Raw genomic sequence first — 16611 nt, 5'->3', positions numbered from 1 at the left:
TCATCATCAATTTCCTATTTCGCATCCGAAAAGTATTTAAAAAAAGTTGTATAAGAAACATGGTGAAATTTGCTTATGAGACTCGATGTAAGTATTGGCGATCTAAGAATTAGTCACATGTTAAGTGCAGGTTTAATTTGTGTAATGGCATTTATATTTTATTTAATTTTATTTTATGTTTTTAATAGTTCAATAAAAACTAATTTAATTGTTAGAACTATTTTTTTTTATGTTTAAATTGTTTAACTATATTTGAACAACATCGAAGTCATTTTAATCAATTTTATTTTAATAGTGACTTTAGTATGTAACCAATATTTAAACTATTAATCAATTGTAATACTGATACCCAACTACTTATCACAGTGCCTAAAAATTTATTTATTTTTTAAATTGTTTTGTTAAGTTACACAAAATTTAAAAATATTTAAATAAAAAAAAGTTAATAACTCGATGTATACATTATCAAAGGCCTTTCTTTTTTATTAAAGCGTTAACCAATTGTTTTCCAAACATTTAACAAATACCGATATTTTATGGTAGAATGAGAAAAATAATGTGAATGGAAGGAAGTTTATTAATAAATTTAATGAAAATTGTATACAAAAATGATTTTTTTTGTCTAGGAAAAAAATATAAACTAAGAGAAAATAGATAATATAGAATAGTTTTTAAAATCATGTAATCAACTATAACCTACTATTATTTTAATTTTTTTTAATAATATAATATATTGTTGATTTTTTATTGATTATCCGTGTAAAATTATTTTACACTGTCAGTGCATATTCATTAGAGATAAAAACTAACTCAATAAAAATTGAGAAAAAAGATAAATGCATCAACAATACTACACGTTACTAATGCCAAATAATATTGTATTTTTAATCTAGTACTAGTACCACTTAATTATTGTTTTATTATAATAATAATACTAATATACAATAATGTACATATTTGTCACGAGGCAAAATAAGGAAGAGAAAATCACACATACACATCCGTACACACTCCAGTGCCCCATTCCATTCATACATATCCAAAATCCAAAAACAAAACAAAACCCCCAATATCCGAGCCAATTTTCTCTTTTCCACACCTCCACGTGTCACATTCTCATTCGCTCTCTCTTTTTCTTTTTTGCCCTCAACGCACATTACCATTATTAGTCCACACGCACACACACCCATAAACAAACATTATACTCCAAATATCTTCTCCTCTTCTTTTTTCTTTTCTTCTTCATCCAATTTTATTCTTCTCACAAACTCAAACTCACCAAGATGTGTAACTAACTAACTCTATGGTTTGTTTTTTCTCTTTTTATATTTATGTTTTTATTTATATTTTTTTTATCTCTTTTTCTTTGTAATATTTTTTTTGTTTTTTTTGTTTTTTTAGATGAACTGCACCGAAAGGTCTTGTGCTTCTACCTCAAGAGATTGAAAATAGAAGCATATGCTAGCGACTTTTTAGGGTAGGAAAAAAAAAAGAAAGAGTTTTATATATATGATGTAATAAAGTTTCTATTTATGTTTATTTATTTATTTATTTATTTATTTATTTATTATTATTGGTTTTGGTTGGTAAAGTAAAGTTTGAAATTTCATCATATGTTATATACCTCTAAGATGCTTCTGGCTTTCATTTTTGTGGTTGAAGTTTTTTTGTGGGGAAAAAATTGAAATGAGGAATTGGAGTGTAGTTTAAGGTTGTTGCTGCAGCATGAGTTTTAGAGAGAGGGATGTTGAAGTTGAAGAGACGGAATGTGAAAAATCGGTGTCTCGGGTTAACGGGTCGTTAACGGAGGCTACTGGTAGTACTACACAGTTTACGATTGATGAGAATCTTCTGGTTGATCCGAAATTGTTGTTTATTGGTTCTATAATTGGGGAAGGAGCTCATGGAAAGGTTTATCAAGGAAGGTTAGTGGATGTATCATCTATTTTGTGAGAGTATTTATCTATTTGTGACATAGTTTGTATAATGATTATGATTTTTGCTTCATTAGATGGAGGGATTATTCAATTTTCTTTACTTTATGTTGTTGTTTTGGATGAATGCTTAATAAGAATTCAATGTTTGCTATGGCTAAAAGTTGCTTACTCTGGAGCAACAGCACCTCTGAAAAAAGACGTGTCTATGTCTTGTGTCTGTGTCGGACATCGGACATCCACACAGACACTTGTGATTACATTCAATTTATTAATTTGTTCAAATTGTTATCGGTGTCGACATGTCAGTGTTAGTATCATGTTCGGTGCGTCTGTGCTTTATAGGTTGCTTCTGCTTTCTTGTTGAGTGACTGGGTGGTTTTTAGTTCATGAATTGAATAACTGAATGTCACAAATTTTAACCAAGTGGTTGAGCTCAAGTTGTTAATGAGGTCCAGTTTAGGATTAATCATTCGGGAGAATCTGAGTTTGAATCCTGAAATAATTATTTGCCATGCTTAATTTAGCTTCCGACCGAACTTCTGATTTCCAGAGCCCCTTTCCAACGGGAATCACAAGGTTATAGAAAAGACGTCACGAATTTCACTAACTCAGTTGGCGTTTTTGTTTTCTACTGATTTGGCGCGTCTCGGTTCTACAATGATAAGATAATTATATGCTGTTGATTGATTTTACTTATGAACTACTGACTTAATAATTTTTCAGATATGTAGATCGAATAGTTGCTATAAAAGTTCTGCAGCGTGGGAGCACCTCAGAAGAAAGAGCTTCACTTGAAAATCGTTTTGCACGGGAAGTTAACATGATGTCTCGTGTCCACCATGATAATCTTGTGAAGGTAGTAAATGTCATTGCTGCGATTATCTTTTAACGAATTCTGCGGTTATGTTTTAGTGAATCCTATCCATCTATGTGAAGTACGTTATAGTTATTCTCAGTTCTACCATGTGAAGTGGGATTGTTGATTTTCTCTAATTGAAGATAGCTATCTCTCTAAGTTGATTTTGATTTTCTTATGATTATTCTTTCGCAGTTTATTGGAGCATGTAAAGATCCTCTAATGGTGATAGTTACAGAACTTTTACCAGGGATGTCACTGCGAAAATATTTGACAAGTATCCGACCTAAACCATTAGACCTTCACACGGCTATAAACTTTGCCCTTGATGTTGCTCGGGCCATGGATTGGCTGCATGCTAACGGGATCATACATAGAGATCTAAAACCTGGTATTATTATGAATATATAGTCGATATAATTATCATGTACACTTGATAAACTGTATGTTTGTAGACGTTTTGTTTTGGCATTAACGGCTGAATGCTAGATCGAGGCATATACCGATGTGTTCTAAACTTAATAAGTGTTATGTTTTTTGAAACTGTGACAATGCAGACAATCTGTTGCTTACAGCAAATCAGAAGTCTGTAAAACTTGCAGATTTTGGGCTTGCAAGAGAAGAATCGGTGACTGAAATGATGACTGCAGAAACCGGAACTTACCGATGGATGGCACCGGAGGTATGCTGTCTTCTTTGGAACGTGATTTTATCGATAACTATCCAAAAATGTGAATCAGAGGGTCCATTCACGATGACACTTTTCCATGCTAATAATGTATCATTTAGCAACCTCTTCCTACTAAAAATGTTTTTATGGATTTCATGACGATACTTTGTATCCATAGAATTCTTATATGACAGCTTGTGTTTTTGCAGTTGTATAGTACGGTAACGTTACGTCAGGGAGAGAAAAAGCACTATAACAACAAGGTTGATGTGTATAGCTTTGGGATTGTTTTATGGGAGCTACTAACAAATCGCATGCCTTTTGAAGGAATGTCCAATTTACAGGCTGCTTATGCTGCTGCCTTCAAGGTACTGAATTCGAAATTACCGTGTGTTTATTATTCATCAATATACTGGGTTGTTGCTATTTTCTAATCAAGAAACCGTTTGCATTTGAGATTGCAGCAAGAGAGGCCGAAAATTCCAGACGATATATCACCCGATCTTGCTTTCATCATACAATCATGCTGGGTTGAAGATCCAAACATGAGACCAAGCTTTAACCAAATCATCCGAATGCTCAATGCGTTTCTCTTCACACTCTCGCCACTATCTCCTCCCTTACCAGAACCCGACAATGAACCAGAGGCGGCTTCAACTAGTAACGGCAATGGTGCCATTACTGAGTTTTCTGCCCGGAACAAAGGAAAGTTTGCGTTTCTTCGCCACCTGTTTTCTTCGAAAAGGATAAAAAACTAACCGTAAGGTGCTAAAACCTTTTACCATTCCCTTTTGTTGTAGATGACAAGAGTAAAGTATATGTAAATTTTAGTACATTCATTGAGTAACCACTGAGGTTACAACTAGAAAGGTTGTAACGATTTCCACAAAAGAATAGAATGTTGTTTATAGAGTTTTTGAAAGAGCAAGGAAAAACAAAAGGATTGTTTACAAAGGAAGTTGAAAGGTTAACTCATCACAGATGATTTAGTGTAATATGTTTTCAGGATAAATTTGTTTGTTTACTTGGAAACTAATCTTTATATATAGGTTCATGAAATGAAATTCAAACTTTTTTAGGTACAGTTTAAAGAAAACGAATATAACCAAAAGCACATTTTTAAAGTCAACACAACCAAATTTAATAATTCTTTTGTGGCGGCTAATTATCCACGTTATCTTAAAGAACCGTTACGACAAAATATGCATCTTTTGGACAATAGTGCGATCTTAATAAAGCTATGATTTGCATTCATATTTTTTTTCTTGTGCTCACAAGGCCCACGATTAAAGGTTCAAGAAAATTATATCTTGTACCTATCATTACCCCTTTACCCCTACATTTTTTAAAATATTTCAATTTTATCCTTTTAATTTATAAAATAATTTAATTATTTAATATTTATCATTTCACACCCATACGAAAGTGCATCGGATAACTTGCAATCAAGTTTTTCAGTTTGTAATTTTTTTCACCGGATAACTTGCAGTCACGTTTTCTGGTTTGTAATTTTTTTCACTGGATAACTTGCAGTCAAGTTATCCGGTTTGTAATTTTTCTTCGCTGGATAACTTGCAGTCAAGTTATCCGGTTTGTAATTTTTCTTCACCGGATAACTTGCAGTCAAGTTATCCGGTTTGACTGCAAGTTATCTGGTTTGTAATTTTTCTTCACCGGATAACTTGCAGTCAAGTTATTTGGTTTGTAATTTGTATTCACCAAATAACTTGCAATCAAGTTTTAATCAAATTTTTTGATATGTAATTTTTCTCAAATAACTTATGCAACAATGAAAAACCAAGTCCTAAAATAAATAAAATCGTGGCCTATTCAAATAGACAGGTTTTTGCAACTTATGAAAAAATGTATATCCTACGCTAGAGAATCGTTGCCTAATATTGTAGATAATTACTTTATTTACTTTTGGCCACGGTTTTCCTTGTTGCCTATTTTTTGTTTGTTTGTAATTTTTGGGTTAGTTAAAAATTATGCACCATCATCATTTCTAAGTGGTTTTAGATCTTTTCCTAACAATCCTTTTCACGTTTCCATCATATTTTGACTTCATCAAGATTAAATTTAGTGTCTGTAACGTATGATGAAAAGACTCGTGTTGGTCTGTGGGGTTAGTCGGTAATTCTGAAAGTGGTTTGGGGCGTTGCAGACACTACATTTAATCTTCATGAAGTCAAAATATGATGAAAACATGAAAGGGTTGTTAGGAAAAAATCTAACCAAGTTATCCGGTGAAGAAAAATTACAAACCGGATAACTTGATTGCAAGTTATCCGGTGAAGAAAAATTACAAACCGGATAACTTGACTGCAAGTTATCCGGTGAAGAAAAATTACAAACCGGATAACTTGACTGAGTTATCCGGTGAAGAAAAATTACAAACTGGAAAACTTGATTGCAAGTTATCCGATGCACTTTGATAGGAGTGTGAAATTGTAAGTATTAAATAACATAATTATTTTATAAATTAAAAGGATAGAATCGGAATATTTAAAAAAAATGTAGGGGTAGAGGGATAATGGTAGGGGTATGAGGTATAATTTTCAAGGTTCAATAAACAAGTATTGTACGGAAGGACACATAGAATAAGTGAGATCTCACCTCAGTCAATGACACATGATTCCAACCTTTGATTTCTTATTTTAGGATCTAATCGAATGGTTGTGCGTGTGACAATCGACTTATGATTCTAGCTAATTTTCACAGAGTTATCATCTCTCTGCCACGATCTCAAATCAACAACGGTCTTGTCCCTTTCGGAGCACCGACCTCTTCCTCGCAAAGGGCTTCGATCTAGTCTCTATTGTCATGGTAGCATTAAAAGCGACCTGCTCGACTGTCATACACAACACAACCGTTGTACCAACGACCCTAATTGACTCTCCATATCTTTCAAGGGAGCCTCCATTTCTCCCATTGAATGAAAATACCCCGGTTCTATTTACTTCTACGGTTTCAACGTTGCAAAATGTAACACCATTAACAGTTCGAAATAAAACCTTTCAGGCTCTTCCAACTTTTCAACCTTCTCTACAACAGTCCCAAGGTCAAAGTTCTAAGCAACATTTGTTTCAACCTATAATTGTCAGGTATTAAATGCTCCACAGTCTCTGATATCTGCAAGCTAATTTAGCCGCACAAGGGTGAATGACCTATTGAACAATGCCTTTATCCTAGTAAAAAAGTATAATTCACAATTCCTTATTGAAAGGATACTTCAAATCAAACAAAACTTATCGTTCCCTTCTCCCCATGATTATTTTGTGTCTAGGACCGTTTCAAGTGTGATATTAATTTTCCATATAGGGTGGCCCCTCGATCATTAGACTACAACCTACATCGAGGACACCAGACTGCACCTCATGGTTATTAATGAAGAGGCGAGAGTCACACATCAACAAATGGTTGTTGTCATCGATCACAATCTCACCGTTCCCGAAGGGATGAGCAACATGGAACTAAAGCACCACCCTGTAGGCGAAAGAGCTATCTGTTCTCAAGACGGATCCTCCATAATAAGATCCCCATATCTCTTGAAAAGCCCTAGAAGCTTGAGAGTTAGGACCATGATGGATTATTATCATGCGCGGGGAGCCTAGAAATGCAAGTCGTTCATGTTGAACCTTAAAGGAGCCGCCAAGGCGTGGTTCAAGGCTATCCCAAACGGAAGCATAAGTTATTGGAAGTAGTTATGTGATTATTTCAATGCCGAATTCATAACACGAAAGTGGAAACCCAACATTATAGTTGTCTTCAGCAGAATCCAGTAGAAAAAAAAGGAAATCCTATGGAAATATATTGAGTGATTCACAAAGGTTGTAGTAGAAGTAAGGGATAAACGTTGATTTCAAATAATGGATATTCAAGAAGAGGTTGAGGCCGAACCATATGTTCTGCGAGAAGTTAGGGATGGAGGGAGCCAATAAATTGAATGATATGTTGAATATGTCCCATTCCTATATCAACTATGTTGAAGAACACATAGTCAGGGGACAAGGAACTCTTGACATGGTCGGATGAATGAGAAGGACTACAACCATCGTTCAGATGATGGAGGTCGGGGACCTTAGGCCAGGTTATCATCATGCACTCCTTTGAACATATTGAGAGAGAAATTTTAGAAATAATGTGTGAATACTGACTTAAAAGAAGCCGAGTTCCAGAACCCTTACCTGGTTGGGATATTAGCTAGGATAGATAAGTCAACGTACTTCAATTTTCACAAAAGCCATAACTATAAAACTAAAAAATGCATTCACTTGAAAGATGAAATCGAGGAGGTAACATAACAGGGTAATTTACCCAGTACATTCAGAAGGGCGGCCGACGATTAGGGATGGCTAATAGGCATGTCTGCCCCGTTTAGGCCCTCCCCGCAAAAGCCCGCAAAAAATTGTGTGGAGAGGGCAGTGTGCATGGCATAAGCCTAAAACCTTGGTTTGCTTCCCAAAAAATGAGAGTGGTGAGAGTCGGGTTTGTAGACACTGCACATTATTAGCTTAAAAAAATGTAAAAATTATGTTAATGTCCGCGCCTGCCAAAGCCCGTAAAAAATGGGGCAAGGTGGGGTTGACATATTAGAGTGTGAGGGCATAAAATCTTGGTCCGACAGGTGAAAAAGTGCAGCAAGATGGACATTCTTGACGGGCTGAACTCGTTTTCCTATCCCTACCGCTAACATTGTTCATGTTGGTATTGTTTCTCCAATTATGATTTTTTTTGTGAAAAAAATAGGGAAATTGAAATAGGTTTTGCATGTCTTTTTGATACTATTTCTTGATATTTTTCTTCTTGTTCTATTAAGATGATACTTTTACAAGTACTAATCAATTTAATTGAAAATCGATCTACTATGATTTCTATAAGTTACTTGGTTTTATGATTGGCAGCAATTTTGCTAAAGCATGGTTCACATCAAGATGTTGTGACATATGTCTTGACATGTTCGTAAGACATCTCAGAAGACAGATATTCTGACAGATGTCGTAACATGTTATACCAATACATCATGACAATTCAGGTTCTTAAATCATGGAAGAGTTGTTTTTAAAATATGAGATTCTAGATGATTTTAGTTCTCATATGGTCACAACCAAGGAAGAATATTTTAGAAACATTGCATATTTGATTTGGTTTCATCAAAAGGATCTTTGGGACTTTTTAGGAAACATTGAAAATTTGTTCCTAATTTTTGGGAAAAGATTCTGCAGAAGATTTACAACTGGGATATTTTAGGAACATGTTTGATTTGCATAGATTATTTGAGTTTTTCCTTGTGTGCGTTACCTCTTGTAATACGGTGAACTGACTTTAAAGAAAATGTCGCGGTTAAGCAAGAGTCGCCACCGACTTTTCTTTTATCCAATTAGGAAAGGAAAAAAGAACAGGAAAGACCTTTGAAAGATTTTGAGTTCGGGGGGTAAGTTATACAAAGGGAAGGTGTAAGGCACCCTTTGCATCCATGGTTTTCCATGGGCTCTTAATTGCTTAGCTCACTTGTTTGTTTGAATTGTTTGAAAAGTTTGAAGTGTCGTGTGTGAATAGTAAAAACTTTGTTAAGGACTTTAGCTTGTAAATAAGCGTAGCCTTGTTTTGAAAGTATTTGAAAAGAGTGGGAAAGAGATTTTGAATTTAGAGCAAGCAATTAGTAGCGACTACCCTAAGTTTTGTCTTTCATGTTCTTTAAGTCTTTCGGGTAAAAGGGTCTATCCATACCATGAGAGGGCAGGAAGTCTTTCAATTGGATGTTGAAAGGGTCATCGAGTTATCGTTCGCCATAAGACTGTCCCTTGCCATAAAGAGGGCAGGTAGTCTAAGGGAAGGATATAATAGTCTTTTAAGGCATCATGCGAGGACACCTTAGCAATTGGGACAATCATCATGTTTTACCGAGGCAACTTCGAGGGACAAAATATTATATGATGATTTCAATCTTTAAAGGCAACCTTGCTTTAGGTCTCCTCGGAATCGAGGGACTTTGACTATTTTAAGGCATAAGGCAACAAGGCAACGTAATAAGGCAACAAGGCAACCAGAGGGATTACCCTAAAGGTGTGTGGGTGCACAATCACGTGGTTAACTTCGATTACATTTATCTTGTACAATTAGTGATTCTATGTTCAATTCATGGTTTATCACTCCCTAGGGTTACTAACCACGCAGTTTAAAATTGCAGAAATTAAAGGCAGAAAAATATAAAGCCCTACGCTATTACAATAAACACCTGCGGGGAAAGGGAAATAAAAGTAGAAAATAAGAGGGAACAATAATTAGTATAAACATCTATGCATGCCTTGATCTTCCTCGAACCCTCAATTGACTCTGAAAAATTAAGAGGAAAATAAATAAGGGCAGAAACTTTGGGGGAAAACCACAAGAAATAATAAAGTAGATGATATCCTGTAAGAATAAGGCAAAAACAAACTCGTGGACAAACCACAAGAAGATACAAAATATTGTAATCCTGCAAAAATTATAATGAAGAAGCATACAGCAAAAAAAATCAGGAAAGTTAGAAAACCTACAAACCCTAACTCTAAACCTTAAAGATTTTACCGAGAAAACTTATTGTGACCTAAACAAGGTTTATGAGGCTAATGAATCATTAAGTTAATTAACCTAATCAATCTAATTCAATTTTAAATTACCAAATTAAATCATAAATCAGTTAGTCCTAATTTTCTAGATGATTAAATTAACCTAATTTAAATATTAACTATCTAATTGATCTAAAAATTAATTGTTAATTACCTAATTATTTGACATAAATAGATAATAACAAAAAAAACTAAACTAAATAAATCTAAGTCTAGTTGTTAGTATGGTTGAAAGAAATAAATAAAAGAAATAAATAAAAGAAATAACATAGAAATAACTAAATAAAATTGAAAAGAAAAGAAAAAGGGAAAAGAAAAAAACTTAGCTGGGCGTTTGATTCAATGGATGAAGTCCCTGAGGGTGCATGATAGAGTTATGTTCCTGGTCCGTTTGATGTGAACTCGCTGGAGATCCATTGGTTCACACTGTGGGTGTATCATAGTCAGGCGCATGGCAAACGCATGGAATCTGCAAAGAATTCGTTAGACAAAAAATGTTGTCTGATGACTGAATCGAACCCAGGTCATCACGGCTGCAGCACTTCCTCTCTTGCCAATCAAGCTATATCAATTAGTCATAAGTATAATAGCCCAAGAAATTTAAATATTAAATAAACTAATAGTTGGAAAAAGTCAAAGGATTCAGAGCTGGACCCCACTTCTTCACGCGTCTGCCAATGAAAAGGGGAGAGAGAAGTCTCAGCGCGTTGACTGGCCAGTAATGGAGAGGGAGATGTCCATGCGTGCTGGTCAAAGTTCGCCCTTGGTCTTCATCTTCAACCTCCGCACCTGCGGATTCTTCTGCGCTTTTTACTTCAGATTTACCTGCGAAATTATAGCATATCCGTAGGAAAAATTATGCGTACATGAAACTCAGAGAAACAAACATTAACGATCAAGATACAAGCCCAGAACAACATAAAATCATGCTCTGGACCAGAATACAGGGACGCTTTGGTCTGAAACCCCTTGCATCTATGAAACCGACACCAAACCTAACCTTTGCTCTAACAATGACGTCTCGATGTTTAGACGTTAGAGCTTTGGTTTAATGGTTCATTCCTGCGCTGTGTCACAAAGAACTCAAAAACATCATTAGATCTTGTTAAAACATGCTAATATTAGAGATGTGAATTTTATAAAAAATGCATGAATATGGTGATTATGATGCTTGCATTCTGGGCATGATTAATTGTCACAAACCACATGCACTTACTCTGTAGTGTACCAGGAGTGGAATAGGATGAATATTTGGCCTTGGGAATGCTTGGAGATGACTGCATGAATTCTTCACCTTTCTTGATATTTTTTGGAATCTTGAAAACCCTAACCCTTGCTTCCTTTTTTCGTTCCCCCAGCTTGTGGTATTGTTGTTCTATTTATAAGGATGGTTTTTAGGTCAAAAGAAGTGGAAACAATCAATCATTGGCATGTGAGAAAATTTGATTTGAAATTAGTGCAAATCTTTCTATTTTTGGGTGATTCTTCTTCATGATCAAGCTAGAACGAATTTGGACTCTTTTGTGGAATATATTTGACATTTAATTGAATCAATTCTGAAGCCAAATCAAATCTTCTATTATTTTTATGATTTTATTTAATTAAATTATGATTTTAATGAATAAAATCTATAAAATAATAAATAAAAACAATAAAAATATAAAAGATATATTCCATGGTCGTGGATGGGCTTAAGATGATGTTAGAACAAAAAGAAATCAAGTCCATTTAGAAAAAAAATCATTTTGGACCATATTTCTCTTTGTACACCTCTTGAAAATTGCTCAACTTGCACATCTTATAACTTTCTCAATTTTTCCATATTTTTGAGTGTTCTTGGACTTTTTAGAAAGCTTGAAGAGTCCTATAACCAGCCTTTTTGGTCTCATGTCAAAATCTTTCTTGATGCTCAATATATGTCTTTTGGAAAAAATTGACTTTTGGTTGACTTTTCAAAAGACCTATAATGTTTTGACTTGTATCTCTTTAGTTGAAGCATTTCTTGACATCGGGTCCAACATCAAAGTTGTAGAGAATTGAATTTCCTTAAAAATAGGCTTTGGTTGGGAAATTTCTGATAAAGTATGAGAGAAATATGGCTGGTCAAAGTTGGGTTGACTTTTAGTTCAAAACCCTAAATTAGTAACTTGGACATTTGGTGATTTCGGAGCTTTCCTTGATGAATCATGATCAACCCTTGATCAAATGATGAATGTGACTTCAAAATATTGATGTTGACCAAAAATCAGGAGTTTTGACTGTAATTTGACCATAGTTGACTTTTAGGTCAAACTAGTCGACTGTTGACCATTTGAATTGTTGATTGATCAAACTTGGGAATCAGAGCTTGAAAATTAGCATGAGGATTCTTTAAGGCATGTGAGAGGCAATGGGATCCATTTGAGGTCTTAGAACTTGATTTTACTTTGAGAAATACAAAACCCTAGTTTAGAGGCTGTTGTTTAGGAGAGAGACTGCATGCTTCCTTCTTGTGTATCTTCGAGCATTTGAAAGTCAGATGGACTGACATATGAATAAATATGATGGGAAAATTTTGGGGTATGACACCTCTTATGACACTTTCTTGTATCTCTTTTATCATTTATCTTTAAGTAACTTGTAGTCCAAAGTTAGTGTAACTTGAGGCATTGTCTTACTTTATAACATCTCTTTCTTCTTGACTTAGTCTTTAGCACTAGTCATTTGTTATGGTTGTTTGTGTTTGACTTAATTTCACATGTGTGTACATTTTGATTCTTCTTCCATATTTGGTATGTGATTAAGAAGATATCCTTTGGCATAGATGTATACCTTGTGAGATATCTCTAGGATGTTTCTCTTATGTCTTTAGTACTAAGGGATGACTTGTAGGTGCTTAATCATTTAAGTATGCATGTAGTTTACCCTTGCCTACTTATTGATTGATTTTGTGTCTTTAGCACACAATAATATTTGTTTACTTAAAGTATGATTGTTGTTTATCTTTGTCTACTTCTTGTATAGTGTCTTTAGTACACATTGGTGCTTATTACTTAGAATGTGTATGTTGTTTATCCTTGCATCACTTTAAGTTTGTTTGTGAGCACACATTCATTGCTTTGTTTTAAGCCTACTTGTTATTTATCCTTGTATGCTTGATCTTATGTTTGATTGTGTCTTGAGTACACATGTGTTTGGTTGCTTCCTTGAACTTGCTCGTTATTTATCCTTGCTTGTCTCTTGCTTGATATTTGTTTGCCATGCTCCCTTAGGACTTGACTTCATCTTGTGCAAGAAAAGTTATTAGACTTTAGGATTGGTATCCATGCATTCTAACATTAGGTAGACTTTCCTCTCATCCCAAATTTTAGGTCCACCATTGCATGACAACTTTAGGACTCTCTAGTCTCCCCTTTTGTTTAGTCCATCTTTTCTTTTTGTTTTCAACCCTCAAAACACTTAATAAATAATGATGTGAATAATACTATCACGAGCCTTAAGTAATGGAAAGAGTGAGTGGGACCATTCCCTAACTTACTCTTCTATGTTCATAGACTTTCGTGTTGTTTAAATCACCAATTCTCTCCATAAAAAACACCCAATAAATCTTCTTAAGATATCTAATAAATATTGATAAGAATCACACTAATACGAGCCTTAAGTAATGGAAAGAGCGAGCGGGTCCATACCCCAACTTACTCTTCTCTATTCATTGTCTTTTGTGTGGTTCAAGTCTTAAAACTTAAAAACAAGTAGAGGGGTGATAGTGTCCCACCATTGGGATCCATCCATAATTTTTCTACATAAAAAACACCAAACAAATCTCTTTTAGCTTTGCCTTGTTAGGTAAGAACATGTTAAATCCTTTCTATGACAATTGCGTGAGTCTTCAAAGGTCGAGCTGCAGTAGAATGCGAATTTAACATCGTTAATTTAAAAAAACACAAACAAACATTTTTTGAGTCGAGCTACGGTGTTCTGACTCCTTGAAAGGGATACATAGGAATTTGGTCGCGGGGCTTAAGCGAGCACAATTTTGTAAATATTCTTTCTTTTCCCCGTATTTTCTTTTCTCTCTTTTTTGCATGCATTCCCTTTTAGCATTAAGCTTTAGACTTTTAGTTTTACACCCTTAGATTTAGACAACAAGAGTGGATCCCGTCGAGTATGACAGACGTGAGAGTTGTTAATACCTTCCCCTTGCATAACCGACTCCCTTACCCTTTCTCTTGATCGTGAGACCTTGTTTTTTTACCTTATAGGTTTTCTTCAGTGTTTTCCTTTCCCTTCTCGTGGGATAAATAAATACACGATGGCGACTTCATTATTTTAATGAGTTTTTCAGTTGCCCCAGCTGTAGACCATTTATTTTAGTTGCTACTATTTTTTATCTTGCAAATTGATATTGAATTTTATCGTAATTCACAACAAGATTCACAACAATGAGTTTGATACTTTTTAATTTAACACTACGAAGAATTATCCATTATTCCTATAGTGAAATATTTTAGTTAGACTTGATCATAGATCATGTAGTGTTCATTCTTTCCAGAGAAGTTTTTTCATTAAAACTTGAAATGTCATATTTATAATTTTTTTTATTGTTAGTAGTGTTGGTCGAGTTTAACAAATTTTCTATCTAATTTACACACTAAAAGATAATGTAACCACCTCTGAATATTTTGTTGTGCTTAGTTTATTTCTACCATGAGTTGTATAGCAATCTATTAAGATATAGTTGAGCTATATTAGCATTTGAATATTTTGTCACATTTCCAACAATAGACAAAAGAAACACCTAATGAGTTATATTAACCACAAATATCTACGGTTTAGCTATTTTCATGAACATAAATAGAAAATCACAAGGCTTTAAAATCCCTTCAAAATTTCCACAAAACCTGAGTTATTCCGTTCCAATCCAAACCCTTCTACAATCAATCAATTTTGCTAGCCATCATCATCATCAAGACATTTTTCACGATGGCTAGCACAAATGCGATCAAATTCAATTCCATTGCACTCATGATATGCATAGCATTGTGTGCACCAATTGTATCTATGGCTGTATTAACCTGTTGTGACTTGAAACCTGCTTTGGCCGCATGCGATTCCTATGCAAGACATGGTGGAGAATGTGTCCCACAAGATTGTTGTTTTGAAGCTTTGCACCTTAAAAACTATCTCATCAATAGTCATGAAGATTACATCACTGCTTGCCATTGCATTCAAGATGCTGCTGTCAAGATCCCTAACATCAATTATACTGCTTTCTCAATCATCCCTGACGGTTGTGGAATTCGCTTGCCCTTCAATTTTCGGGTCGACATGAATTGCGACAAGTATGATTTCTAATCCTATTCTAACATGATTAATTATAGAATTCATTAGTAATATTTAATCTAATGCATTGCCTAATCATTACATGATTTTGATACGATTAAAATTAGTCTTCAACAAATAGTCAATAAAAGATACGCTTAGTTCTTTCATTCTTATAACGGATAAATTAGTTGATCAGATTAAAAATAATATTTAATAAAATTAACGGTCGAACTATCAGATAAATATAAAATGATATAGTAGAAACGATTAGAATTTCAATGACGAGCCTTGTGGCTTAGGGTATCAACGGAAAACGAGACGTTATGGAAAGCGGGGAGTCAAGGAAAGGCGGGAGGATTTGAGGTGTCCTTGCGCACGGTGGAGAAGGATTTAAAGAGAAGAAAATTGCTAAGACCGGGAAAAATGCGCTCGACTACCATTTTGATAGTGTCAAATAATTCTACAAATTCCTCATCGAGTTCGAGCATCAGGATGCATGATCCTTCGTTGTTAATGGTTCAAACATGTATTGTAGCAATTGTGGAGGCTCTGATCATATCTTTGGGGTGGATGTAAATAGTTTTGGGGACTATTTTGCAATTTCACATAAAACTTATATTGTTTTTGTAACATAAAATATTAGGGTGTGATGTAATTCACTTCGTTAATTTTCCATCTTAACGATCAAATCAATCTTATAATCTCATTAGTTATTTCTTTTGTTAATCTCAAATTCACTTGTTGATTTTTACTTGTTTTGCAGCTTGTAATAGCAACTTGATCGCTCCATTTGAATGATGCTGTGGTGCTCAAAAAAACAAACTTATTATTCTTTAATTGTATTAAAAAAGGGTTATGCTATGAGTGATTGTGAGAATTTTGGGTTTTGAATTTGTATCACACCATTATTGTATCATGTTTATCAATGGAATATATAATTTGGTTTGGACCAGTTTCTTACAAAAGGGTTTTCAATTAATTGTTTCATAACCTGTATGCTGCGGTTAAAGTACATAGAATCACATCTTATACTCCATCCATCATGTGAAAAAGAAATTAATTGAATTAGATAATTAGAGGTATAGTATAAAAACAAAATTAATATTTAATCGATATTGTAAAATAATATATAAAATGATAGTTTCTTTTTACTGTTAGGAGAATGGGTTATGGGAATAGGAAGTTTTTAGAAGAAGTGTTATTTGGAATTATGTTAGTTTTTATTTTTTATAA

At 34.2% G+C, this 16611-nt stretch overlaps 2 protein-coding genes across 6 annotated transcripts; both read left to right on the top strand.

The window, feature by feature from the left end:
• The first annotated feature begins 1157 nt into the window (after positions 1-1157).
• On the top strand, positions 1158-4385 carry LOC131609466 (serine/threonine-protein kinase STY13). 4 transcript variants are annotated; one of them, XM_058881163.1, is made up of 8 exons: positions 1158-1306; positions 1402-1477; positions 1663-1925; positions 2661-2793; positions 2989-3184; positions 3351-3475; positions 3673-3831; positions 3921-4150. In XM_058881163.1, exons 3-8 carry the CDS (start codon positions 1726-1728, stop codon positions 3996-3998), a joined length of 891 nt encoding a protein of 296 aa, XP_058737146.1. In that variant the 5' UTR covers positions 1158-1306; positions 1402-1477; positions 1663-1725; the 3' UTR covers positions 3999-4150. The 4 variants fall into 4 exon arrangements, with proteins under 4 accessions (XP_058737146.1, XP_058737143.1, XP_058737144.1 ...); XM_058881160.1 differs by having other exon boundaries at positions 1159-1306; positions 3928-4385; XM_058881161.1 differs by having other exon boundaries at positions 1159-1306; positions 1402-1514; positions 3928-4385.
• A 10564-nt stretch (positions 4386-14949) lies between these two features.
• LOC131612023 (non-specific lipid-transfer protein 1-like) lies at positions 14950-16343 on the top strand. 2 transcript variants are annotated; one of them, XM_058883837.1, is made up of 2 exons: positions 14950-15395; positions 15678-16129. In XM_058883837.1, the coding sequence occupies exons 1-2, from the start codon at positions 15037-15039 to the stop codon at positions 15952-15954; spliced, it is 636 nt and encodes a 211-aa protein (XP_058739820.1). In that variant the 5' UTR covers positions 14950-15036; the 3' UTR covers positions 15955-16129. The 2 variants fall into 2 exon arrangements, with proteins under 2 accessions (XP_058739820.1, XP_058739821.1); XM_058883838.1 differs by lacking the exon at positions 15678-16129 and adding an exon at positions 16142-16343 and having other exon boundaries at positions 14951-15395.
• Positions 16344-16611: the final 268 nt, after the last annotated feature.

This window comes from Vicia villosa, linkage group LG6, assembly GCF_029867415.1.
Source record: "Vicia villosa cultivar HV-30 ecotype Madison, WI linkage group LG6, Vvil1.0, whole genome shotgun sequence".
NCBI classification, from domain to species: Eukaryota; Viridiplantae; Streptophyta; class Magnoliopsida; order Fabales; family Fabaceae; genus Vicia; species Vicia villosa.
This window is presented reverse-complemented; position numbering and strand designations above follow the sequence as displayed.

Excerpts from the sequence above, each read along its gene's own strand:
- LOC131609466 (XM_058881160.1), top strand. The coding sequence starts at position 1,726 with ATGAGTTTTAGAGAGAGGGATGTTGAAGTTGAAGAGACGGAATGTGAA. Across the intron at positions 1,926-2,660 it reads GGAAAGGTTTATCAAGGAAG|ATATGTAGATCGAATAGTTG; the intron begins GTTAGTGGATGT and ends ATAATTTTTCAG. Across the intron at positions 3,832-3,927 it reads CTTATGCTGCTGCCTTCAAG|CAAGAGAGGCCGAAAATTCC; the intron begins GTACTGAATTCG and ends TTGAGATTGCAG.
- LOC131612023 (XM_058883837.1), top strand. The coding sequence starts at position 15,037 with ATGGCTAGCACAAATGCGATCAAATTCAATTCCATTGCACTCATGATA. Across the intron at positions 15,396-15,677 it reads GTCGACATGAATTGCGACAA|GGTATCAACGGAAAACGAGA; the intron begins GTATGATTTCTA and ends CTTGTGGCTTAG.